The sequence below is a fragment of the Sinocyclocheilus anshuiensis genome, unplaced genomic scaffold (genome assembly GCF_001515605.1).
Source record: "Sinocyclocheilus anshuiensis isolate Anshui unplaced genomic scaffold, SAMN03320099.WGS_v1.1 scaffold2176, whole genome shotgun sequence".
In the NCBI taxonomy this organism is placed as follows: Eukaryota; Metazoa; Chordata; class Actinopteri; order Cypriniformes; family Cyprinidae; genus Sinocyclocheilus; species Sinocyclocheilus anshuiensis.
The window spans coordinates 86,467-111,950 of record NW_015546237.1 but is presented as its reverse complement, the minus strand read 5'-3'; the positions used below and the strand labels follow the sequence as shown (position 1 = coordinate 111,950).

At 37.0% G+C, this 25,484-nt stretch overlaps 3 protein-coding genes across 7 annotated transcripts in view; 1 reads left to right on the top strand and 2 right to left on the bottom strand.

Annotated features, from left to right (window-relative positions):
• The window catches only part of syncripl (synaptotagmin binding, cytoplasmic RNA interacting protein, like), a 21,329-nt gene extending 5,359 nt beyond the window's left edge, over positions 1–15,970 (bottom strand). For all 3 annotated transcript variants that reach the window (XR_001635653.1, XM_016503576.1, XM_016503575.1), the window contains exons 1-10: positions 15,816–15,970; positions 11,871–12,029; positions 9,560–9,678; positions 7,062–7,169; positions 6,781–6,894; positions 5,139–5,315; positions 4,934–5,069; positions 3,448–3,653; positions 1,693–1,842; positions 1,493–1,614 (exon numbers count right to left, since the gene is read on the bottom strand). Coding sequence is in view for 2 of the 3 variants with exons in the window: in XM_016503576.1 (XP_016359062.1) it covers positions 1,493–1,614; positions 1,693–1,842; positions 3,448–3,653; positions 4,934–5,069; positions 5,139–5,315; positions 6,781–6,894; positions 7,062–7,169; positions 9,560–9,678; positions 11,871–12,018 (1,280 nt within the window). In the remaining variant the exon portion in view is untranslated. The remainder of the gene's footprint in view (positions 1–1,492; positions 1,615–1,692; positions 1,843–3,447; positions 3,654–4,933; positions 5,070–5,138; positions 5,316–6,780; positions 6,895–7,061; positions 7,170–9,559; positions 9,679–11,870; positions 12,030–15,815) is intronic.
• A 5,173-nt stretch (positions 15,971–21,143) lies between these two features.
• On the bottom strand, positions 21,144–24,467 carry zc2hc1c (zinc finger, C2HC-type containing 1C). The gene is made up of 3 exons (XM_016503571.1): positions 24,400–24,467; positions 22,503–23,911; positions 21,144–21,539 (listed from the first exon to the last, which is right to left on the bottom strand). The coding sequence occupies exons 2-3, from the start codon at positions 23,874–23,876 to the stop codon at positions 21,294–21,296; spliced, it is 1,620 nt and encodes a 539-aa protein (XP_016359057.1). The 5' UTR covers positions 23,877–23,911; positions 24,400–24,467; the 3' UTR covers positions 21,144–21,293.
• A 10-nt stretch (positions 24,468–24,477) lies between these two features.
• The window catches only part of acyp1 (acylphosphatase 1, erythrocyte (common) type), a 1,481-nt gene continuing 474 nt past the window's right edge, over positions 24,478–25,484 (top strand). Inside the window, exons 1-2 of one of the 3 annotated variants that reach the window (XM_016503572.1) lie at positions 24,478–24,591; positions 24,795–24,881. In XM_016503572.1, the coding sequence (XP_016359058.1) occupies positions 24,553–24,591; positions 24,795–24,881 (126 nt within the window). In that variant the 5' untranslated portion in view covers positions 24,478–24,552. Of the gene's footprint in view, positions 24,701–24,779; positions 24,882–25,484 lie in introns of all 3 variants that reach the window. The other 2 variants (XM_016503574.1, XM_016503573.1) reach the window with 2 other exon arrangements.

Below are 25,484 nucleotides of genomic sequence, written 5' to 3'. Positions count from 1 at the left end.
CCTAGAAACACACAGCGTCTCCCTGACATGGCTGCTTCAACACTAACTGCGGTTACTGAAACCACGCCTTCTTTCTTTGCGTGCACATTTGGGCGCATTATGCAATTATTCCCACAAAGTGACCTAGATATGTGGGGGCGTGTTAGAACGAGCCGTTTTAGGGGGGCGTGGCAGAGTCTTAACTTTGATAAAGTATATCTCTTTGGTTTTGAGACTTTAGTCTTTGCAACTTCAGGGATCTTATCTATGCACAATCAGCTTGTAACACTCCAAAGAGAAAGGAAAACTTGAAATCGCATCATATGACCCCTTGAGTGCTTCTTCGGTTTCTATTTTCAAGTCCAGACTTAAGACACATTTTTACTCTCTCGCTTTTCCGGGCTATTAATTGGGTCACATCACAAACACATACCAGCTTCATCACTGTGTCTGTCACGCGACTCTGTTCCCCTTTCGGGCTCTGTCTTTACATTTATTTTGAAAGATGAAGCTCGCGATTATGGTAAGGGGCGTTACATTTCCGACGAGTGCTTGCAGTGTTCGGCCAATCACAATGCACTGGGTCAGCTGGCCAATCAGAGCAGACTGCGCTTGTCGGAAGGAGGGACTTTGTAAAAACAGTAATAAAAAAAAAATTGTAATATCGGCAATAACAACAGTTTCACATTCAATTAATAGCCCGGAAAGGCGAGAGTAAAAATGTGTCTTAAGTCTGGACTTGAAAATAGAAACCGAAGAAGCACTCAAGGGGTCATATGATGCGATTTCAAGTTTTCCTTTCTCTTTGGAGTGTACAATTTTTTTTTTTATTATTGTTTTTTAAATTTTACTTTATTTTAGAATTTACTGTATTTTATTATTGGTTTTGTTCAGCACTTTGGTCAGTGTAACGCTGAATTTTAAATGTGCTCTATAAATAAAACTTACTTACTTTAATGTACCTGCTTATTGAACTTTCGACAAAATATAATATATTAAAAAATATTTCAATGTTTTTTGTTGAGCAGTATAGGCTTTTGTGGCTCATACAGTGGGAATATGAAGGAAAAAAACATCTCAGGTTACTTATGTAACCATGGTTCCCTGAGTAGGGAACGAGGACACTGCGTCCTCTAGGCCATAGCGACCCCTAGAGGATGCAGTTCGAAGTTCCCTTGAAAGGGAACAGCTCCTATTCAGAAACTCATACTGAGCAGAAATATCAATTTGGTGCAGATGCTGATATTTATATGATGAAATTCTGATGCTTGTAATGCAAATCAATGAGATCTTTATAACAGTACAGCAGATACTGACATAAAATGATATAAATATCAGTCTGTTCCTCACACAATGCATCAGGTGACTTCAGAAAGCTGAAATAATTCGTCCTATAGACTTTTGCTCTGTATTTTAATGTCATTTTTAAACCTTGAGAGCATTCTTGTGCTATATTTCTCCATGTGAGCTCGAGGTAAGTTAGTTATGTGACAAAGCTCATAAATCGCCTTACATTTGAGTTTTAGCAGCTTGTCTCTGGGCCTTTCGCTCTTTCCTCTTCTGGTCAGGCGGCTTTGCAAAGACGATTTCAATTTGTTCTCCTTCCAAATCCTTTCCATGCATTTCAGCTAGAGCCTGCGAAAAAACCCTGGTTAAAATCTGTGCATAAATTACCAGCAACCTCTCAAATGATGCAGAGGAAGAGATAATTACCTTAACGGCGCTATCTCTCTCTTCGAAGTGGATGAAGGCGTAGTCTTTAAGCTTTTTAACTCTTTCCAGCTTGCCAAACTGACAGAACGTCTTCTCGAGAAGCTCTTCCGTTACTGTGCTCGCCAGGTTTCTTACAAAGAGGACTTTGACCTAAACAATACATGCAAAAAATTCTTCAGTATAAACCTGACCATTTATAATTCAAGGCTCTGGCATGTGAATCTCATTTAGCAAACAGGAAAATATTTTGCATGGAGAAAAAGACAATTTAGGATATTTTCTCATCTAGCATTGGCGTAACAAATAAGCACAAATGACCTTCAAATTTAAAAATCGTTCTCATTGCTGTAATGTGTTCAGTGTAAAGGTTTTGTGATTCTCATTCCAACTTCACAGCTCCACTTGACTAATATCGTCAGTATACACATTTTATTTATGCACGCACTTCACGGCTTCTCCAATTACTGTAATGCTAAATAAAAGATAACAGGATTATTTTAAGTAGTCTAGAGCTGAAAGAGTAGAATTTTTCTTCAAATCTTGCATGCCGCTTACATGCACAGAAAAATAGTGTTCTAAGTTCTACAGATGGTGGCGCCAGGAGCAGATTTGGTAGCGCTGGGGGTGGTTTTAATCATTTAATCATAAAATTACTATTGTTTTGCATTAATAAGTGCAGTTACTAATAATATTACATGTTAATTTCTTGTTTATTTTTCTAATGTTTATGGTTTATACAGATTTGACAGGAAAGCACTAAGCTTTAGTTAAGTGCATAGTATACAAAATTTACTTTTATTAACAGTAACAGGTGCAAAATCTAATTTTTATATAGAAAACGTATATATTCCACTCTTATTAAATGTACCATTATTCTTCTAGTATATGGAACTGACCCAACTTCAGTGATTGTGTGAGATTTAATAGCAAATTGAATAAAAGTTTGTTTTTCAAGGCACTTGGTGACTTTTCTTACTTCATACACAAAAAAAGTTTAAAAGTCTGACAAAATATATATTACAAGATATTTTATAATAGTGATTTATAATTTCAAAATATAGAGGAAAAAGTAGAAATGAATGACTAATTAAGCCAATAAGTGCTCCTCTGCTGCCGTCTACTGGTTATAATTGTGATTTGATGTATTTTTTTAATTTTACATTTTAGTGTTTGTTTACCTCAAAGTATATTTTGGTCATCCCATTAAAAATAACATTCAAACTGGATCATTTTAAAGCTTTAAAGTGCTAGAAACTGTTGTGTGAAATGCTTGAAAGTCATTGAGAAGTGCTTGAATTTCTCTCTCAAAGGGTTGTACAAACCCTGAAATGAATAATGTAATGCATTCGAGTATTTCTGCCACAACACCGTGGTTTACAGTTAGCGTCACCGCTTCTGGTTTTCTGACGTGTGTCAGCACTAGGGCTTTTCTACTCAATTTTAAACGTTGTCAAATTTTAAACAAATTAAGCGTGACAGCGGTTTAGTTTCATTTCGTTTGTCGTTTGAGGTTTCTCAAATGCAACAGAAATGGCAGCGCTTATGAGTTGGACAACGCAATGGTCGCGCCAGTGCAACCATTTGGTCGCAGTCTGGAGCCCTGGGTATCTTAACCATATTTCCAACAAAATCCAGTATACTGTGATAAATATGGTTATCATGGAATAAAATTACTCATCGTGATATAAAACGTTGGTCTTGTCAGCACCCTTCCCTCACCGATTCGTGCACTGCTGCTAGTGGAAAACAACATACCTTTGCCATGACTTCAGGGTCGGGGTCTTCAATGGGATCAGCCCATTCTACCGTCACCACATTCCCCCACACCTTCACTTTGCCGCTCATTAATCTACGCCGCGCCTGGGCTGCTGTTTTATGATCCTCGTACTCTAGGAAGCAGAAGCCGCGATTCTTCTTCTTGTCGTCAGGCTGATGGTATAAGATGACGTCATTCAAGCCCTCTGTTGAGATTGAGGATGGATAAGTTATTTCCTGGAAAACTGTCTATTGACACGAATCCATCACAAACGCTTGACTCTTCAGTTAATCAAACAAAACATATAAACGGACAAATTCACTGCAGACGTGCAGCTCTTCTGAATATACTTTCAGTATTAGACGAACCGTTTTTTCCATTACAATAACAGATAATTAATATGAACAAAAGCTTTTCACTTAAAATAGTGCTGAACTTATACTTAGTAATAACTAGCAAATTTTCAGTAATTACTAAATGACAAATTTAATGCTCTACTGACACAATTTTATTATTTTTACTTACTGAACTAAATACAAATAATTTACAAGGGGGGAAAAAGCAACTAAAATCTTAAGGTAATTTTAAAGCATTGTGTATTTAATCATGCATTTGAAATGTATTTTATATTTCTTTTGCACAAACATTTCATAAGTTCACTTTGTTAGAATAGAGTTAGGTTTAGAAAACTAAAGCAGAAATAGGTTGGTCCTGTGCATGTACATATGCACAATATTAAGTGTTCTTTGTCTTTGCACAAGCAAAACAGCATTTTTCACATTAACATGATTGATATTAACTTGAAATTATGATTAAACAAATCCTCATCAGAGATCTCATGTTTTTATTACTGTAACAAATGTGTGACCACAAAACCAGTCACAAGGGTCAATTTTTTTAAATTGAGATATATACATCTGAATATATATACAGCTGAATAAATAAGCTTTCCATTCATGTATGGTTTATTAGGATCGGACAATATTTGGCCGAGATACAACTATTTGAAAATCTGGAATCTGAGGGTGCAAAAAAATCTAAATACCGAGAAAATCGCCTTTAAAGTTGTCCAAATGAAGTCCTTAGCAACGCATATCACTAATGATAATACATTTTTGATATATTTACGGTAGGACATTTTCAAAATATCTTCATGGAACATGATCTTTACTTAAAATCCTAATGATATTTGGCATAAAAGACAATGTACAAAGTATTGTTGGCTATTGTTACAAATATAACCGTGCGACTTATGACTGGATTTGTGCTCCAGGGTCACATATGACCATCCTCAATCCTTCTTTATAAAAAATAAAACAGAATTATGTGATTTAAGATGAAAGCTGAGAAGGTCTTATTGCTAGGACCTTCCAGCGCAAATAAAAACAACAGCAAACTACAGGTGTTGATTTTCCTGGTAATCTGCAAACCAATGCATCAGTCCATTTCTAATGCATCTCAACAGTTAATAACACCATCACGAACCCGTAACTTTGGCGAACTCCTCCACGATCTGCTCCTTAGTTTTGCTCTTGGGGATGGAGCCCACAAACAGACGATTGTTGGCAACAGAGATGCACACACCGAGGTGTTTCCCGGGCCGAATTTCATTGTTGTTACACTGCAGGAAAGATTACAGTCAGAATCTCAAAAACCGCAGGTGGATAGAAACAAGCAGACAATCACTTACGAGCTTGACGGCTTGCAGAGCAGCCTCTTTAGTGCAGAAGGTGATGAAGGCGTATCCTCGGTTCAGCCCGCTGAGCGGATCCATCATCAGACGCAGATCCCATATAGGGCCGGCTTTCTCGAACAGAGGGACGAGCTCATCTTCAAAGAGATCTCTCGGGATCTTTCCCACAAAAATCTGAGAGCGTTTGAGGAAACAAGATCAGCCACAACATACAGAGTGATGTCCATAAATACAGTACAGAGTCAATCTTACTGAAACAAACATTATATTGTCAGTAGACCTGGGTGATATGGCAAAAAAAATTATTATTTTTTTTTTTTTCAGAACGTTTGACTTATTCTCGATTTTTACGATTTTCATCTCGTTCATCATGTGCGCCGACATGCGGTCGGATCATTCTTTTCTCTTTACTGTTGACATTGACATATTGTCAAAGTGTCTAATTCTAACATTTGGTAATATTTCGATTCAAAATCGTGATTCCTCAATTTATAAAAAAAAATAGCAATTTCCTAGCAATTAGGGGTGTGCGATATTGACAAAAAAAATGACATGTTACTACTCTCTGGTATCCTTGTTAAAGTGTAATTACACAATTAAATACCGAGTAATATTAATAAAAACACATACTATAGATGGATAAGGCTAGGGTTAGTTGATTGTAATTATGCAGAATTTGCTGTCATTACTATAGTAAGTACATGTAACGTGTAACAAAAACACCGTAAAATAAGTTACCAACCAAAATTTGCCCCCTTGTACTGATTTCCAGGGGCGTTTTTGCCTTTTGAAAGGCAATTTTTACCTTATTAGATGTATGCATGATGTTTTGTGTGAAATTCTTATTATTCTAATTGATTTATTAAACATAAGACATTATAGGCAATTACAAATCAAATTAAATCAGTATCAACAAAATCCATTTTTGCACTGAACAAGTAGCACAGAAGCTGCATCTAAAGCAGCATTTAGATGTATTTATACTGCAATTACAATTTCATAATTGTATGAGAAAAATGATATCTAAATTTTTAAATACTTTGAATATGAACTCAAAACTGCCAATAAGTGGTGGCAATTCAAGAGGCACGGAGTCAAATAAACTGATTTGTTCAAAACGGATTCGTCTTTATGAATGGATTAATGATTTGTTCAAAAATGTTGATTCATTCGGGAACTAAACGCTGTGTTTACACACAATGTATGCATTTGTAGAGTGTACATTTTAGGGATTGTGCACGAGTCAACTACCTCTACCCCAGCAATTAATTGATAAGTTAAAACACTACGCAAATTGATTCCCCCTTCCATGCAGTGTGCAATAATGAAATGTATTGTCAATCACCTAAATCTCACTATGCAAATGCAGGTGACGGCACTGTCAATGTGACACTGATATGATGCCGTATGCTTTAAGGTGAAGTCAAGTGCAATACTTTCATTATCTGGCAGTCTATTTTTGGTTTTTATGCAAGCTCCAGTTGAGTGTTTTAATGAACTGATTAACACGTCTAAGCAATGGATGCCATACAGTGCATTTTTAAACATCTTCAAAACAGAATCTAAAGTAGTGCAGAATAAAACAGGCATCAGTCCCTCACACAAACTAGTAGTGTGTTTTAACGACTACAGCACTAACCTCTGTGCCGACGGTGGGCTGAACTCCAGCATGGGTCGACCCTGGAGGAGGACCGCCATACTTGCGCTGGCCTGTCGTCACATCAAGTGTATAGCCAGTTCTCTCGAGCAAAGCCTGTGAAGTAGAAAATAAAAACACTTGACCGTCAGACAGGTACTGGATCAATAGAAAAGAAAGCAGCAACACAAACAGCTACACAGAATGAACAATAGATAGACAGGTGGATAGATCATTCAACTTTAGGAACTAAAAAACCTGACTTACTGGCTGCATAGACTTACTTTGATTTTGGCCTCATCTGGTCCTTTAGTGGAGTCTGACACTTTGGTCCCCTGTTTCTCCCTCTGCCTGTACGTCTTCATCACTCCACAGAGGAAGGCACTTTTATTCTGTTCAAAACATTAGCAACGGGTGAGCAGGTGTGTTTCAGGGCTAAAATAAAAACCAGGGTTCGACAATAAGAAGTGATCAATGGCCCGGGACAGCGGACTCTTGTGTGTCTTATCGCACTTGAACAGACAAATACAAGATGGACAAAGACACTGTCTTCGTAAAGACAGTGTGTTATGTGTTAAAGGGACAGTTCACCCAGAAATTAAAATTAGCCCATGATTTACTCACCCTCAAGGCATTCTAGGTGTGTATGACTTTCTTCTTTCAGACGAATACAATCGGAGTTATATTAAAAAATGTCCTGGCTCTTCCAAGCTTTATAATGGCAGTGAATGGGTGTTATTTTTTTTTAGAAAAATATCCATATTTAAAACTTTATAAACCGTAATCTCTAGCTTCCGCTAACTGGTACGCGCGTGTTCACGAGAGAGTGGTGTTCCAGCAATGACGTAGTATAATTATTCATAAATCGGTTGAAAATTACATGGACAGATGGACTTATGTTTGTGAAGCGATCTGGATCTGCGGTTCATCTCATTTTATAAATCAAATTGCATCGCTGAGAAAATGGATGTTAACTGACTACAAAGCACTGCACAAAACCGTGCAGCACCAGAAGTCACATTAATGTTTAGTAGTGTTCAATTCACTTGTATTTATTTATATTGATACACCGTTTACTATTTCATGAAACTATCATATTTAATGAAGCCCAAGCACCCCTACAGGCCTATTATGTGAAGTGTAGGCTGCCGAAATGGTGACGTGAAAGGACTTCATCATATTACCATTTTTAATAATTATGCAGCATTATAAAAGTCTCTTATGCTCATCAAGCCTGCATTTATTTGATCAAAAATGCAGAAAAATCTGTAATAATGCTAAATATTATTACAATATAAAATAACGTTTGTTCTATTTTAATATACATTAAAACTAATTTATTCCTGTGATGCGCAGCTGTATTTTCAGCATCATTACTCCAGTCTTCAGTGTCACATGATCTTCAGAAATCATTCTAATATGCTGATTTATTATCAATGTTGAAAGTTGTGCTGCTTCATTTTTTGTTTATTTGTTTTTTTTGGAACATGTGATACTTTTTTGGGGTTCATTGATAAGTTTAAAAGAACAACATTTATTCAAAATAGAGATGTTTTCTAACAATATAAATCTTTACTATCACTTTATCAATTTAACAAATCCTTACTGAATAAAAAACTAATTTCTTAAAAAAAATAAATAAATACTGACCTTAAGCTTTTGAACAATAGTGTATATTGTTACAAAAGTTATACTTTAAATAAATGCTTTTTTTTTTTTTTTTACTTTTTTTTTTACTTTCTGTGCATCAAAGAATCTTGGAAAAAATGTATCATGGTTTCTACAAAAATATGAAAGAGCTTCTGCATGTTTGTACCTGTAGGAGGTTGATCTGGAGAAAAAATAACATTTTTACATTGCCCCTTTGTGACATTTGAGCCCCTGAGGAACTCTCTGCACGTCACTGGACTATTGAATAACACCCATTCACTGCCATTATAAAGCTTGGAAGAGCCAGGACATTTTTTTATATAACTCCGATTGGATTCGTCTGAAAGAAGAAAGTCATACACACCTAGGATGGCTTGAGGGTGAGTAAATCATGGGCTAATTTTCATTTTTGAGTGAATGTAAACTGTTGAAAATCAGATGTGTCAGTATATTAGATCTGTGCATTGGACAAATGACAGAAAAAAAATCACTCACTGCTCTTGACTGAATAACTTCTGTAGCTTTAATAAGGATTCATCTATATTTCATCTATGCAGAGAAGACAGTGTTATTTTACGTATGATTATTACATTTCTGTACCTGAATACTAATGAAAAACTTCCAGCACTGCTTATTTCATTTATATCTTTGTATTTATTTGTGCTATAACTCATAAATTTAGTTGTTCTTCATTTTTTTAATGTGTCTACTTGTCTTTGATGACGACTGAACTTGAAAGTAGTTTTTGCTGTACAATCAAAATTGAAATCGAGAATCTTTAATTTAAAAAACTTTTAATTTATGATAACTAGAAAAAAAACTACCCATTTGTTTTATTACTATATGCAAAAAAATAAGCACTACGTATCAATGATAAATGTAAATCAAACTTAAATTTTACATGAATGTACATTTTATTCCATACTCAGGCATTTTAAATATTATGATTTACAGCTCTCAATTAAAGATACATCATAGCATAAAATAAACAATGAGTACCAAAGGTAAGTAAAAGTGCCTTTACACCCTAAGATAGTGAGGTTGTGTTACACAGCATGAGTCCAGCATTACCAAAATAAACTCTCAGTACTTTCGGTGTGCGACTGCATTAGTTAGGCCTTCTCAAACATACCTGAACATGCGACAGGTCGCTGTCTTTGAACTGCAGGAGAACTTGCAGCGCGCCCTCTTCATTGAACTCTTTCAGAGCTTCAATCGCTCGATCATCGAGATCGCTGTGAGACACGAGTCCTGCACAAAAACACATCCTTAACACAATACATTTCACTTCGCTGGATGTTATCAGACACCATGTTAAAAGACGTGATCTGAACTACTGCAGTGCTCTCCTCAATTGATGTCGTGTGTAATTTGACACAGTAGAGCAGAGCCATTGACTGCATCTCATAGACGTTAATCATCTAATCACGAGCAGCTGCTGTCATTGTTCCCGCATGTGCGCATTCGGCAGCATGCTTCCTCTGACGCCAGACAAGGAGAAGTCGTGTTAGCCGTTTGATTTGTTCTTAAGGTTCAGATCACAGTTCATGCAAAATTAGTAATCAGTTAGGCTGATACCAATATTCAGTTTCCACTGCTTAAACCATTGCTGGCTCCTTAAATATTATATGACGTGTGGTCAGTGTTTACAGATCACAGTCAACAACGGCATTACAGCAACATACATTCAACAGGACAAAGCACTGGCTTCAATGTACTGCATGAATTACTGTCACAGTCATTAATTGTCAATAAATGTGTAAGAGATAGTTCACCAAAATTGTCTTTACTCACCCTCCAAACCTGCATGAATTTCTTTCTTCTGTTGAACATAAAAAGATTTTGAAGAAAGTGGGCAATAAAACAGTTGTTGGTTCCCACTGACTTTCTTAATATGCAAAAAAAAAAAAAACACTATGGAAGTCAATGGAGACCAGAAACTGTTCAGTTACCCACATTCTTCAAAATATCTTCTTCGGTGTTCAGAATAAATGCATTCAGACAGGTTTGGAATGCAGTGACCATATGAAAATTTTCATTTTTGGGTGAACTATTCCTTTAACAGTTGGACAGCCAAAAGTTTTCAGCCATTTCAACCATCCAGCCATCAAAACAGCTTAAGATATGAAATCAGTTTAATTTTTTTTCTCAAATTCCATTTTATTTTGTTCCAAATTCATTTTTTTTCAGTTTTACTTTTTCTCTTTTTTTTTTTTTCTGTTTTCATTTTTCTAGACTATTTAAATGGTTAAAAAAATCAAATCAAATCAAAAGCAACTAATTCATTGATTTTATTTAAAATATATATTTTATTAGTAATTTATTTATTTACCCCAGAAAAAAAAGTGTTGTATATTTACATTTTTCTGGTAAATAAATTCTAGAAAATAAATGTTCTGGTAAATACTCCTTACATTTTTTTTTAAATAATAATTATAATTATAATAATGTTTTAATAATAATTTTATTAATAATAGTAGTACTATCATTAGATTAGGTAAAATATTTCTGTCACAGTTTCTTTAAGTTAAACCAAAATTTTATTTACAAGATTTGCTGTAAAGACCTTTAAGTTTCTGTTTGTACATGACGACAGTTTTTCTCAAAAGAAACTATAAAATGCTCATGAAGTGAGCTCATATATTGAGGCGGCAGACGCTGAAAACACTGCGAGCATCGCGCGCTTCAGTGTGTGAAACCATTCATTCACACAGAGACGGAACAGTTTTTGCAGGACTCATATTTAAATAGTCTTTTTGCGGCTTAATATTCACAGACACTAGTCCATATCGCGATTTGATTTAAGGGTAATGACCTACTTTTGATTTATTCATCCAAAATTTGGCAAATTCCGTTACATTCAGCATTATACAGTAAATTCCATTTTTATGACTGGATTTCACGATTCTGTCCGCGTTTCCCAAATTGTGGAAATCATACATAAACAATACATTCTACATATTGGTTATTGGGTATATCATTAGTGCCAGTAGTGAAAAAAAATAATAGTACACAAAACGCCATGGTCATGGGTTCAATTCAAAGGAGAAAAATGTATACTTGAATGCATGTATATACTTGAAGACACTTTGAATAAAACATCAGGAAAAAGCATAAATGTGAAATATTGGAAGTTGTGAAACGTGCCACAAACAAATACCACAATACAAAACTAAAGGTTCTTTATTGGCATTGCTGGTTCCACAGAGAACATTTAACATCCACAAAAGGTTCTTTATAGTGGAAAAACATTCTTTAGATTATTAAAATGTTCTACAAACACACTCAAACAAAAACGGCTCTTTTCACAACTCTTGACTGAAATGTCCTTTGGGGAACCAAAAACGGTTCCTCCATTTCTGTTTCAAACCCCACATTTAGGAAGCTTTATTTCTAAGAGTGAACATTCAGTCGTATGTAGAGTTAGATGTGTAATGTCTCACCTGCTATGTAAATCTCATCTAGTTTGACTGCAACTTTTCTAGGTAAGCCGGCGTCTAGTAGCGTCTGGAAGTGCTCTGAATGGGTAACTGCCGCTGAAGACTCCACTGGTTCATCCGAACCATTTCCATTTATATGCTCCGTGGCCATGTCTCCGGGACCTGTGCAGATGTAAGGGGCCAAATTAATCCAAAACTGGGTCAAAGTTGAGCGATCTGGTGCCTGCCGGCTGTCTTCATCACCACAAGTAGAGAGATGCTGAAAGGCTGCAGGACAAACTTGATTTTACTTGCAAGCAGCGTTTAATGCTTATAAACAGTATGTTTACTCTTTTACTATTATGCAGTATGCATGCAGTTTTTATTAGAATACAGATAACCTGTCAAACCACCATTTGCTCCAAGGAACCACATTCACAGGAATAATGTATTACGCTGTTTTGATTAAAAAAAAAACAGCCATTCTTGAGAATCAAATGAGAAAGATTTAATTAAACATATCCTGAAACCATTAAGACTTAAAAAAACATGCATGATTAATCGTTATATAAACATTACAAAGGCTATTGTTTATTATTCTCTAAATTCATAAAGCACTTTTTTAATATTGCAGCCTACTGATCATATAGTTATTAGGTGAGTCAAAACATAGAAATAGGCCTAATTGAAAAAAATTGTTCATGCACATGAGTTATTAGACGATTAATATCTGTATCAGTCCTAAAAAAGAAATATCAGACTCTAGTTTTTGATCTCATCATTTGAGATATTACATGGGATTTTTACACATATTAGACCACAGCATGATTTATGTGAATAAGTGATGGCAAAAAAGTGCAAATGACTCTATATTACTACTTCATATCTCAATGTAGTATTCATAGACAACTGTAAGACATTCCTAGTGGTACATTTAAGACACTGCTGTTTGTTTGGATATCACAGCCAGCCTGACACATTAACAATGAGCCAATCACTGCTTTGGGGCAGGACAATCCGTTTGTCTGGCCAATGGCAGATGAAGGAAGTGTTCAGAAAAACCTGTTTGATAACAGCCATTTCTGTCTGCTGATGCTGTGCCCATAGACTGAATAAAAACATGGACGTAGTGTCCGTGACGTCACCCGTAGGTTTCTGAAGAGCATTTTTAAGCCTAATGTGGGCGGAGCGGGCCGTCGCCATCTTGGAAGCGCGTCACTCCTGGATAATCGAAAATGGGCAAAGAGGCGGGACGTGGGTGGAGCTGGTTGCTGAAGCCAAGCCCACCTAGCTCGACAGTGGTGACAGCAGCGCAAATCCACTGTCACTCAAGTGGTCACGCCCTTAATTATGCATAACTTTAAGGCTTAATATAATTTAAATGGATGAGTTATTAAAAAATTCACCCCCCTCACAGCTGTCATGATGGGCAAAATTAGCTATATAGACTAAAACCACTTTGGCCAATCAGAGCAGACTGCGCTTGTCGGAAGGAGGGACTTTGTAGAAAACTAAGCGTTTGAGAGAGGCGGGGCATAGAGGACCTACAATAATGTACAGTATTTGAAAAATAATGTGTTTTTTGAACATTAAAGCATGTCAACATATTCTGATACACCAAATACACAAAATAATGATCTTTAAAAAAGCATCATATGACCCCTTTAAGTGACTTCCGTGTTGGTTTCAAGAGAGAGACCGGAAGGTTGCCGCTTGCTTGTGCCACATTAATTACTCTTCACTTATGAACTGTGACCAATTACAGCACTTAAAATATCCACTTTAAATTAATTTCATACTGTGCATTTTCAAATCTAACATCTTGTTGCTGAAAAATAAAAATTACCCAATGCTAGGGATGGGCGTATCGATCCTGAAGTATCGAAAGTATCGATACTTATTTAACAAAAAATGTAATGCGTACAATATGCAACAACCTATGTTAGCGAATAACTGTAGGATAGAACTATTTTCCTGCTCATCTGAACACGCAAATGATGCAAGATAGAACTAATGTAATGTATTCAAACTGGGCTGCATTTCCCAAAAGTATCATAAGAAACCATTGATGCTTTTGGGAACGGCAGCCCAGAACAATGCTTATCAGAGGACAGAAAAAACATATGTTTGAGTTATTTCACAATAAACAAACTGAAATTGTAGCCTATAGTTTGTGCAATTACATTTATTTAAATTGAACGTTAAAAGTTCATATTGATCATGTTCTATTCTGTTATGTTAATAATATAAATCATACACTGTCAGAATAAAAAGGTTGCATTTTATGCGTGCAACAGCCTTTTAGTGGCAGTCCCTTATGATAATGAACCATGATTTTACTAAAGTGACTGTACTTATTAGTATTATTAAACTATAGTATTAGTAGATTTCCATGGTTACCACTACAGTAAACATATTTTAACCACATGTAAACAAAAACATAACCTACTAAGTTGCAATTAAAGCGTATTGAATGTTAAAATGTGCTTCAAATATAAAGTTAAGTGGATATCATTACCCATTTTACTCTTAGTAATTTAATACATTTCATAATTCAAAAGTTTAGAAGTACCATATCAGTATCGACGATACTGGCCTTTAAAAGTATCGGTATCGTATCGAAAAAACAAAATAAGTGGTATCACCCATCCTTACCCAACCCAAATACTGAATTACTCTACTTTGATGCCAAACCCCCAATACTTGTTAATTTCTATCGTTCATAGAGCTTCCATGCCATTACAAAGTACTGTGAAAGTACCATGGTACTGAGATGGTCTCAGATAATACCACGGTACTGAACGACTGCCTCTTATATAGCAGGCTATCAGCTGTTTGTTTTGCTATATTGAGATACTGAGGCATTGACTCACAGCATTGCCATTTTTTAACCATAATCTCAATATGGCCAAAAATGGGTCCAATGCTCAAGCAAATAAGCATCAACGTCTTCAAAACTTGAGAATGTGCTTGAGAGAAAGCTGTCAGCACAAGTAGGCTATTTGTCATTTATCACATTTCAAAGATGTATTATATTTCACTTTAATGCAACTCAATCATACAGAGACATTGTATTGCTCAGCTGGTCCTGTAGACACATCAGCACTCTTGTCTGACCCAAACTAACTACCATATTCGTAAACATTGCATGCATACCACATTTATAACATTTCAGCCGGTTATTGTTAATGGAATGCGAGAAGAAAGCGCAAAGGCATCGATCACGCGCTGTATCTGTCACTCAGACCTGCACGTGCTCCGCCGGCCGACTGGTTCCCGCTCCGGCAGCACGTGCGCTAGCTTCAGCCCGCAGGCTACAGACCAAACGGCCCTTTCTGACACAAAACCAGCGCAATTCACCGCTTCATCGGATCATGTGAACACAAAAGCGTTTATTTACATAACGCGCGACTCGCTTATTCCCGGCCAAACTAGTTGGTGTGGATTAAACCAGGTGTTCTGGTCGGGCTGTGTCTCTTTGTTGTGTCAGATGCTGAATGACAAGGGCACACTCGCTAGGCCACAACACATGAGCTACGTGGACACCCTGCGCGCTGATAAAGCCTGTTTTCAGCCCCTCCTAAAGCCGTTCAGCAACACCTGACACCTTATCCACATTAAAAACAACACACGAACACTTACGCCAAAAGCTTTAGTCATGGTTGGTCGTGTTAAGTTTGTTTGTTTGACAACGTGTGTGTGTGTGTGTGTGTGTGTGGGGTGTGGGGTGGGGGGGGCGATCTCGGGTTTGATCCGCCAGCAAACAACCACCACATCATGACTTTACCACACTATTTCACCAGTGTCCGAGCACGGAAAGCTAACGACAGTCGCTGAATTGCGCCTAAATGTGCGAGAACGCCGCGAGACGCGACGCGCCACAGAAGCCGGTGCGATCACGAAGCGTCACTTTCACCGCGAACACAACCGACTCTGCCTTCATCAAATCTCAAGAGAACGTTCTCATACCTGTCAGTTAATATCTTGGATTATGTTGGGATAAATCCAGAGGGAAATGTACTGAAAGAGGATAAAGTGGCCAAACCCCGCCGTGTGTCTGCTATCTCACTCTTTTCAATAGGTCTGATGCAAAATGGCGGCGAAACTCATGCCGCGGGAGTTTTTTTTCCGCTTCCGGTTGTACGGGGTTTCTCACGCAGCCATTGGAAGGGTCACATTACACACACTGCGCTCGGACTGGCATGCTGTCTCACTGCGTACTGTATACTGCGCAATGTGCTGCATACTGCTTACTGTTTCCGGCTAACTACTTACTGAACAAGCACAGTATGTAGTGTATACAACCTAGTACTTTTAAAAAACAGTTTCAGATAAAACAGTAGAGCTGCGTCCCCAATGCATTATACACTATATGTACTCAACCATGTAGTGTATGAATTTTGAGTTTATTTTGTCATTCATAATCGGAGTCTAATAGCCCCTCCCCCTTCGCAGTTGAGTGCATGAAGTGTCCAACGCTGCATCCGAAATTGCATACTTCCCTCCTATATAGCCTAGTAGGTGAAAAACAGTATGTGAGGCGAGTAGTATGTCCGAAAAACAGTGGGCGAGGAGTACCCGGATGACGTACTTCTTCCGTCTGTATTCTGAAGTGCGCCTTCGATGGACACTTTACTATCCCATGAGGCCACGGGAGAGGAGTTATGAACGACTATTTATACTACAAAACATCATAGACTAGTGCATAAGTACGCAATTTGGGACGCACCCATAGGGCTCTGTCCCAACTGGCTCAAAAAGCCCTTGGTCTTTTCAACTTCACTTAGGCTGTGTTCGAAACGGCACACTAGCTTACAACTTACTGCCCAGTACACAGTGTATACTACCTACTATTTTTTTTTAAGAATAGTGTGTGAAACAGTATACAATAAGCAACAATTAGGTGGCAGATATTAGGTATATTAGTAGTTAGGTGGCAGATATATCTTCAGTACTGTAGTACATTATAAAACAGTATGTAATAACATATTGCGTGTAAATTATCATATTTATTAATGTCATTAAATGGATGTCGCCTTATTGGGACAATAAAGGCCTCCCTATACCAATTTTGCTTGCATAGTTTAAATATTATTTCATTTGTATACATTATTTATATATTATATTACTGCAATATTATTATTATTATTTAATATCTTTGAAACAATCTGTACTGTATAAAGCGCTATAGAAAGGTGACGTCATTTGACTTGATCGGAAACGTGCCGTAGAGATACTAACGATATTGTTTTTAGATACAGAGCAATAGTTTGTAGTTTACAGTAACATGTATATAAGTACATATAAAAGTGTTACATTTATAATTACTATCCCCCGCCTCCAGTTCACTCACGCATTTGAAAATGAAACGTCACGTGGAGCGCGTTGCATTGTGAGAAACAGTAACCCATGCAGCGATCCTCAGATGCATTCATCAGATTTCAGCAAATGCAGCAAGTAATCCGGGTATTCCATGCATACAGAAAATTCACATGCTATTCATAGTATACACATAGCATACACTGTAAAAAATCTGTGACATTTACGGTAAAATACCGGCAGCTGTGGTTGCCAGAACTTCACCGTAAAAAATATGCTAGCAACATTTTAGGTTTTACAGACTTTTAAATTCACAATAAAATACCGTATTTCATTAACTGATGTAATATTAATAAACCAACATAATATCTGTTTTGAACCCTTGTAATGCACTGATAACCACCAAAAACTGGTGGTGATGAGAAAGTCACATGATGAACCAAAGCTCATCACAAACAGTTTTTCTTCAAGCTGAGGAGGGCAATATTTATATATAGAAGGTGCACAGTCTCATTCACACAAACACTAAACACCATCACGGTAACACACATGATACTGAAATAATGCAATAAACATTCATTTAAAAACATTAGATGTAAGATAAAAACCCTAATGTAGGCTACACAACTGATAAGAAAAAACTAAGAAGAAACATATTTATTTCAACAACAACAACAAAAAAAAACATCAAATATGAAGTGTCATGCAGGGAATTCTGGGAGTGTCAATTTACGTTTTTTCACTGTAAATTATACAATGGCTTTTTTTTTCACTTCCAAAAAAAACGTATTTTTAACAGTATTTTACTGTAAAATTCCATTAAATGTAATTACATTTATTCACTGTATATAGTATGGAAACTTACCGTTAACCAATTTTAACAGGTTTTTACCGTAGCATTTTTACAGTCTTTTACTGTTAAAATCACAATCATGTTTTACAGTGTACTGCAATACAGTAGGAGTTGTATGGCAGTGTATAGTAGGTAATCCGGGTATTCCATGCATACAGAAAATTTGCATACTATGCATACATACTGGATACTGCATAAATAGTAAGAGTAGTATGATATTTAGAACAGCATATTTTTAACAGCTACTGCTTCTTGAAGCTTCGAAACATCAGTTAAATTCAGAATCTTTTGTGCACATGAGGCTTTGTTATACTGTTTCTGGTTTTAACTGATCTCGGGTCAGTTTTAGTGTAGGTGTATTTTTAATTATGAATTATTAATTATCATAATACTATACTTACTTCCAAAAAAAACGTATTTTTAACAGTATTTTACTGTAAAATTCCATTAAATGTAATTACATTTATTCACTGTATATAGTATGGAAACTTACCGTTAACCAATTTTAACAGGTTTTTACTGTAGCATTTTTACAGTCTTTTACTGTTAAAATCACAGTCATGTTTTACAGTGTACTGCAATACAGTAGGAGTTGTATGGCAGTGTATAGTAGGTAATCCGGGTATTCCATGCATACAGAAAATTTGCATACTATGCATACATACTGGATACTGCATAAATAGTAAGAGTAGTATGATATTTAGAACACAGCATATTTTTAACAGCTACTGCTTCTTGAAGCTTCGAAACATCAGTTAAATTCAGAATCTTTTGTGCACGTGAGGCTTCGTTATACTGTTTCTGGTTTTAACTGATCTCGGGTCAGTTTTAGTGTAGGTGTATTTTTAATTATGAATTATGAATTATCATAATACTATACTTGTATAATACAGCAAGGCACGCCCTGCCCAATAACATACAAAACAAGCACTATACATTAATAAAAGAACACAAATGTTACAGAAACTTAATTTTAAAGGTACTTAGTTGTAGATTACATTTAATAGATTACATTTTCTTGCAAACATCTGCAATCAGTTTATAAAAGGTGTAATCATTTATAACCAACTGGTTCAATTGATTCAGAGCTTCGAAAAGCTTTGTTTCTCCCATCACTATGTACCCTAGCTTAAACATAAAAACCGTAGTGTACTTTGGGCTACAGTGAATGTATAACAGCTAAGGGGCGTTGTTAGGCATGATGCGATATTCCATATACGTAGTAAGGTTTCACAAAATAAAACAGAGCATATAAAGTGTAATGATATTAATAAAAACATTATGCTTCCGCTAAACAACGTAGTTCCTCAGAAACGGTTGTGGTTCCAACAAAGTGGTTACCCTGATTACAGTTACATTTATTTTGTAATTAAATTACGTAACGCCGTTACATGTAACTAGTTACTCCCCAACACCGAGTGTAATGATATTAATAAAAACAGTATTCTTCCACCAAACAATGTAGCTCCTCAGAAACAGTTGTGGCTGCAACAAAGTGGTTGCCGAGCAACACACAAACGTAAACAAAGGTGTATGTTACTTTGTAGAGTAATTTCCAACAGCTTCGAACGTGGCTCAGCCAATCAGAATCAAGGACCGGAACTCTCCGCTTTATAATATTCAATACTTTGCTTGTATTAAGGGCGTTGTGCAATAAGGTGGTAATAGCGCAACAATGTTTGGCGAAACTACTGTCTTCGACCGTTAATATTTAAACGTTCAGAAAGCAATAACTAGAATGAGATGTTATATATGTTTATGCTTCTAACAATACTTATTTAGAAAATACGAATTATTTCTTGTTTACAATACGTCAAGAAAGAGTTCTGTCGCTATACGGAAGTGAAGTCGCTGGCTGAGATTCTACCGGAAATACGTAAGCAGTGTTCGTGCATAGAGTCTATTCTAATGTTAGCTCACTTACACAATGAACATTTCCAAAATGATCTTGTTTGTTATAGAACTGTTACATAATATCATAACAACATTATTTTCCTAAGAGGTTTCATCCTCTGAAGTAATTGTACTGATATCAAAGCCCAGAGTGCTATAATTCACAATAATCAGCCGTCTGTGGGCAAGAGCAGCTGTGTAACTTGCATAATTTTTATCAGTACCATTACTGGAATATCTTGATTAATGATTTAAAAGATAATTTTTTTTCGTCAAATTCCTGAGAATGAGAGCTTTCTTGTGATATATGACTTGACTTTTTTGTTAAAAATATATAAAATACACATTCTTCGTAAAAATTATTCGCAATGGTTAGGCGAAAATTCGTGTGTGGGACGAATACATTTCTAAGCTTAATTTTACTGCTTTATGAATATAAACCAAAAGGAATGGTGTTCTTTGTAAAGAAGACACACTCCAAGCTTTCAAATGAACCCATATATGGGCTGATACCATATAAGGAAGGCTATGTAAATGAAGCATAAACATTTTTAAGCGATTTTGTTTAACTGGTTTTAATTATGTAATTCAAAAACTTTGTCCAGCAATGACCACTTTAGTGTCTTTTTACCAAAAACACGTCTTTACTGATTTCTTTTCCGTTCTGTTACGTCATTACACCAGTAGATGGCGACAGGTGAGTGACTCTCGGAGTGAATATTACCAAGGATGGATAACTACATTAACATAAATAGCAATTAACAAATATCACAACAATGCATCATGAACAAGCATGAATTAAAAAATGGTACATTCCTAAATTGTTGTCAAAATTAAAATACATTAACATCAAAAACTTAACATTTAAAAAATGGAACCTTACAGTGTTACCTTTCCTTTTAAAGACAGTCGGAATAAAACAGTGGGATGTAAAATTCACTGAAAACCAAAGATCTCTACAGAGGACATAAATGCATTTTATGAGCCGCAAGAGTGTAATTAGTTAATTAGTACAGGGCTAAAGGCCCTAGTGTTTCTTTCTGATGGGGAAGTTATGTCATTTTTGTATAGCAAAAAGCAAAGGAATTATATAAAAATACAAACAATGGATATTTTAATGTGAGATTGACTTTGAATTTACAAACATCTATCATTTAAATCAGTTTACTGTCGATAACATTTACTTTTAAGAGAATTAGAAGATTTTTAATAAAATTTTTGTAGTTATTTTTTTTAATTCTAAAGTGTTCCAGACAAAGTTGTTTTGAATAAGCACACAGCATATATAGATATGTCACACTAAAAATGTCAGACTGCTCTGAAGTTCAATGCAAAAGCACTAACAGCAGGAGTCTGCTAACAGAGAGTTGCTGAAGCACATGTCACTGCGTGATCTTCCTCCTGGTGGCGCTGTGCGGTTGTTTGGGAGGTGGTGGTCTACTCTTGATGTTCTGGCACTTTGGGATGTGTCTCTCTGCCGGACCTGGGGCAAATCTGCGGCCACAGTGAGGGCAGCTAACATATTCTGGGTTCAGGTTCGAGACTGACTGTGGTGGCACACTTCCTTGACCCTGACGCATGGTTTGAATGAAGGCCTCGTGTTTCTGTCGCCAATTATTCTTCTTGAGCTGTGGATAAAAACAGTAAGACATCAGTAAAGACACGGATAGTACACAGAAAAGCTGTGTTTACCACAAAACACAGATAGTGCTTTAGGAAATTGCAGATGACAAATAACATCATGACAATGTTTCAATATGCAGGTAAATTACAGTCAAATTTGACTTAAATTTGAGTCTGTTCCTCACACTATCATATCACTTAAGAAGACTTCTTTAGTGTACAAATCATTAATTTATGATCATTTTATGGTGTTTTTTTTTTTGCATAATTTTCTGATATGGAACTGTTTATTGTACATACATATATATATATATATATATATATATGTGTGTGTGTGTGTGTGTGTGTGTGTGTGTTTAACATATGCAAAAGTGTTTTTGTTGAGTATCATATTTGGTCGATCAGGCTTTTATGGCTCATATAGTCTGATATAGTGAGAAAATGGAGGGAAAAAACAGCTCAGTTTTATTCAGAGACTCAAAAATATGCAATCTAGGTGCAGATGCTGATATTTATATGATGAAATTCTGATGCTTGTAATGTAAATCAGTGAGGTCTGTATAACAGTACAGCAGATACTGACATACTGATGTCTCAGTGAGATGAGATTGAAATGATCCAAACATATAATGCAGTGATTGAGAGCTGAAGAAATAAAGGCTCCTCAAAAGATCCTGAGGATCAGATTTGAGACTCTAAAACATGATTGATGGAGAATCAAGTAAAGCTGAGCTGCTTCAGTCCAGTAAGTGTTCATCTGGAGATATTACTGCAGTTATTCTGACCTTTACTTGATAAAAATCAGTCAAGATTTGACACGTGAAGCTCCAGCTGAAGCTGGACGTTTATTCAATTACACTAAAAAGTATGAACTATCGGTAAAGCTGTGCTCATCTTGATCATTTAGAGGCCTTTGCATCTCAAATATGATACAGCAGGCTTTATAGAGTTAAAAGAAAGCATCTTACTTCTGGCGTTTTGCTCCTGCTGTTGGTTTTCATGAACTCCTCGAGGTCTGTTCCTTTGGCTCTGTACTGTGACATGTCGAATATCTTACGCGGGGGCCGCTTATTCTCACACACCCTCTTGTGCGTCTCCAGACGTTCTTGTGCGAAGCACCGATGGCACACGTCACATGGGATCACGGCATTCTCCTCCAGACTGAGCTCCAGGCGCTTTCCTCTCTGTCTGGGGTTTCTCTCCGGGACGGCCTCCTTCGTGAGTTTCGATGTGAGTCGATACAAACCGTCTTTATTTTCTCTCCTCTCATGCTTGAGGTGAGGTCTGTCCCTTCTCTCAGAGTCAGATAGATTGGGTTTTCTCACGTCGTCTTCATTGTGCAAATAGAGGTTCTGCGTTGCCCTTCTTCTTCTGACATTGTCCCATCCCATGTTTTGCCTGTTACTCATTTCCCGGCTCCTGTGTTTCGCTGTGTGTTCGTACTCATCCCACTCTCTCGTTTCCTCCAGCTTGTGAGCCTTCGCCATCTCTAACATCAGTGGTTGTTGTCCCCATTTTGCACTGTCTTTGCTCCTCTCCAGCTGGCTACCATTGATCCCTCGCTCCCATTCCCCCCATCTTTCCATATCATCTCTGAATTCCCACTTTTCATTCCCATATGGGTCCCTCTCCTCAGCCCAGTCTCCGTATCCACTACTATAGAACCTGTTGTCCTCCTTTAGCTTTTCTGAATATCTTTTATTCCACTCATCTCTCTTTGCACTGTCCTTCCTCTCTTTTTGGACCCTTCTCAGAGTCTCCTCTGCTTTGAAAATCTTCTCCTGGAGCACCATCTCCTTAGAGTGGATTTCCTTTGACAGCCATGTTTGTGCTTCAAGCCTCTGTTCACGGTCCATATCGCTCTTTGTCTGATTTGTTCTCCCTATTAGATAGTCTGAATTAAGAGCGTCTAGTTTCCTTCCAACCTTCTGCTGGTGCCTAACAGCCGCCTGATCCGTCAGACACGAGTAAAGTCTCTCCTGATGTTCTGGTTTCGTGACGTTACTCAGGCTGTACGCTCTCTTGTGAAGGACTGGTTTTAGAGGGAATAATTTGTCTGACGCTCTCTGTGAAGGAACGTATTCACTCCGCTCCTCCAGATGTATGTGTTTCATCCTATGGATGTTGTCTGGATGTTGGCAGGGTTGTTGTCTCTCTCTCGTGGAGCTCATCGGTCCCTCTTGGTTTTCTAGAGCATGCGGTCTGGAGTTGGGATGAGCTCCTGAGGGACTGCGCTGTCTGCTCATGCCCTCTCTGTGCAGGTACGGAAGTTTTGTTGATACGGTCTCTTTTTCCCAAAAATGCTGCGTGAATTGATGGTGTGGCATCGTTTGCATGTTCATGCAGCGTGTAAATCTCTGAAACAGCTTCGGTCAACCTGGGGTCAACACATAGACATGTCTTTAAAAATGGTGGAGGTGTAGATTGTTCCTGTTTCTTCTATCTAGCATATATTTACATTACCTGGTCATTGGGTCTAAAAAAAAGCTAGTCATTTGCTGGTCTCATACTTTTTTTACAGGCAAAACCATTGTTTTATTTATTTTTTGACAGTATTTCCTGATTTATGGAGTGATAATTTTTTTTTTTTTTAAATCTCTGTACTGTAAAAACCTTTAACTTTTAATCAAACAAGAATTTTAAACCTGGCTTTATCCAATGTTCAGATTTCAGTTCTGGAAATATATGCAGATTAGTGCATATTTAATTTGGATGTTTAAACGTAATATTACCGATGTCTCATACCGCAGCTGGTGAGAGTATGTTTAAAAATCCTCTTAACCCTCTTGGCTTAATCAGCACATTTTCATAAGCACTTAGACATTAGCCTAAAGATATTTAATATCTATTTAGCTTCAAACTTACCGGCGTGTGCTTTCTGTGAATGTAAACGGGTTATCAATGTTTGAAGAGTTGTGTTTACACTCGTTGCTTAGAAACAAGACGACGCGGATTTCCTGCACATTTGGCTAGTTGCGTCAGACGTCGTGCCGTAACCCGGATGTCCGACGCGCTGTGATGCTGCTGCTGCGCATGTGCGGCTTCATGAGCGACACAGTAAGTTGCTTCTTCACGTGTGAAATAAACTGCATTTGAAAAGCCAGTGAAGTCGATTTGACTTTGGATTTCAGAAAGCAGAGAGCCTTTTATTATCGTCCATCTGCCGGTACGGTGTACAGTGCGCATCTCATGGTTCAGATGGAGATGCTGTGGTCTGAGCTCTTATAATGATTGCTTGAGGTCAGTGGTTTGTGTTTCAGGTGATCATGTCCTCTGAAGAGCTGCTGTGTGTAGATTATGAGGTGTTTGGGAGGGTGCAGGGCGTGTTCTTTCGGAAACACACCCAGGTAATGTAATCGTATCGTGTATAGGGGCTAGTTGTCACATGATTTCTACATTAGAGGCGTGTGTGTGTCTCTTAAACATCACAGTGTCATCAGCAGAATGCATGCATAGATACTAATGTGTCTTAAATGCAATGTAAGTGGAAAGTTTTAAGCTAATTGTAAACAGTAGAGCAATTATGAAACATAAAACATTTAGGAAAACAGTAAAAAAATATATAAAAGGTAACACAAACATGTTAAACTGTTGTAGTGGCCAACAGTTATTGTGAATAATAAATTGTGTAGAATTGCAAAACATAAACCCACAACCTGTCCTGGACAGATATTTCTTAAAAATAATCTTGTCCTGTGAACACAGTTCAACATTTGGTTAAAATCTGCTTTCATAACATAATTCACATTATAATCTTTGTTTGTGTTTGTTTGTGTGTCTCTCTGTGTGTGTGTGTTTGCGAGTGTGTGTTTTTGTTTGTGTTTGAGTGTGTGTGTGTGTGTGTGTGTGTGTGTGTGAGTGTGTGTGTTTGTGAGTGTGTGTGTCTGTCTGTGTGTGTGTGCGTGTCTGTCTCTGTGTGTGTGTTTGTGAGTGTGTGTTTGTGTGTGTGT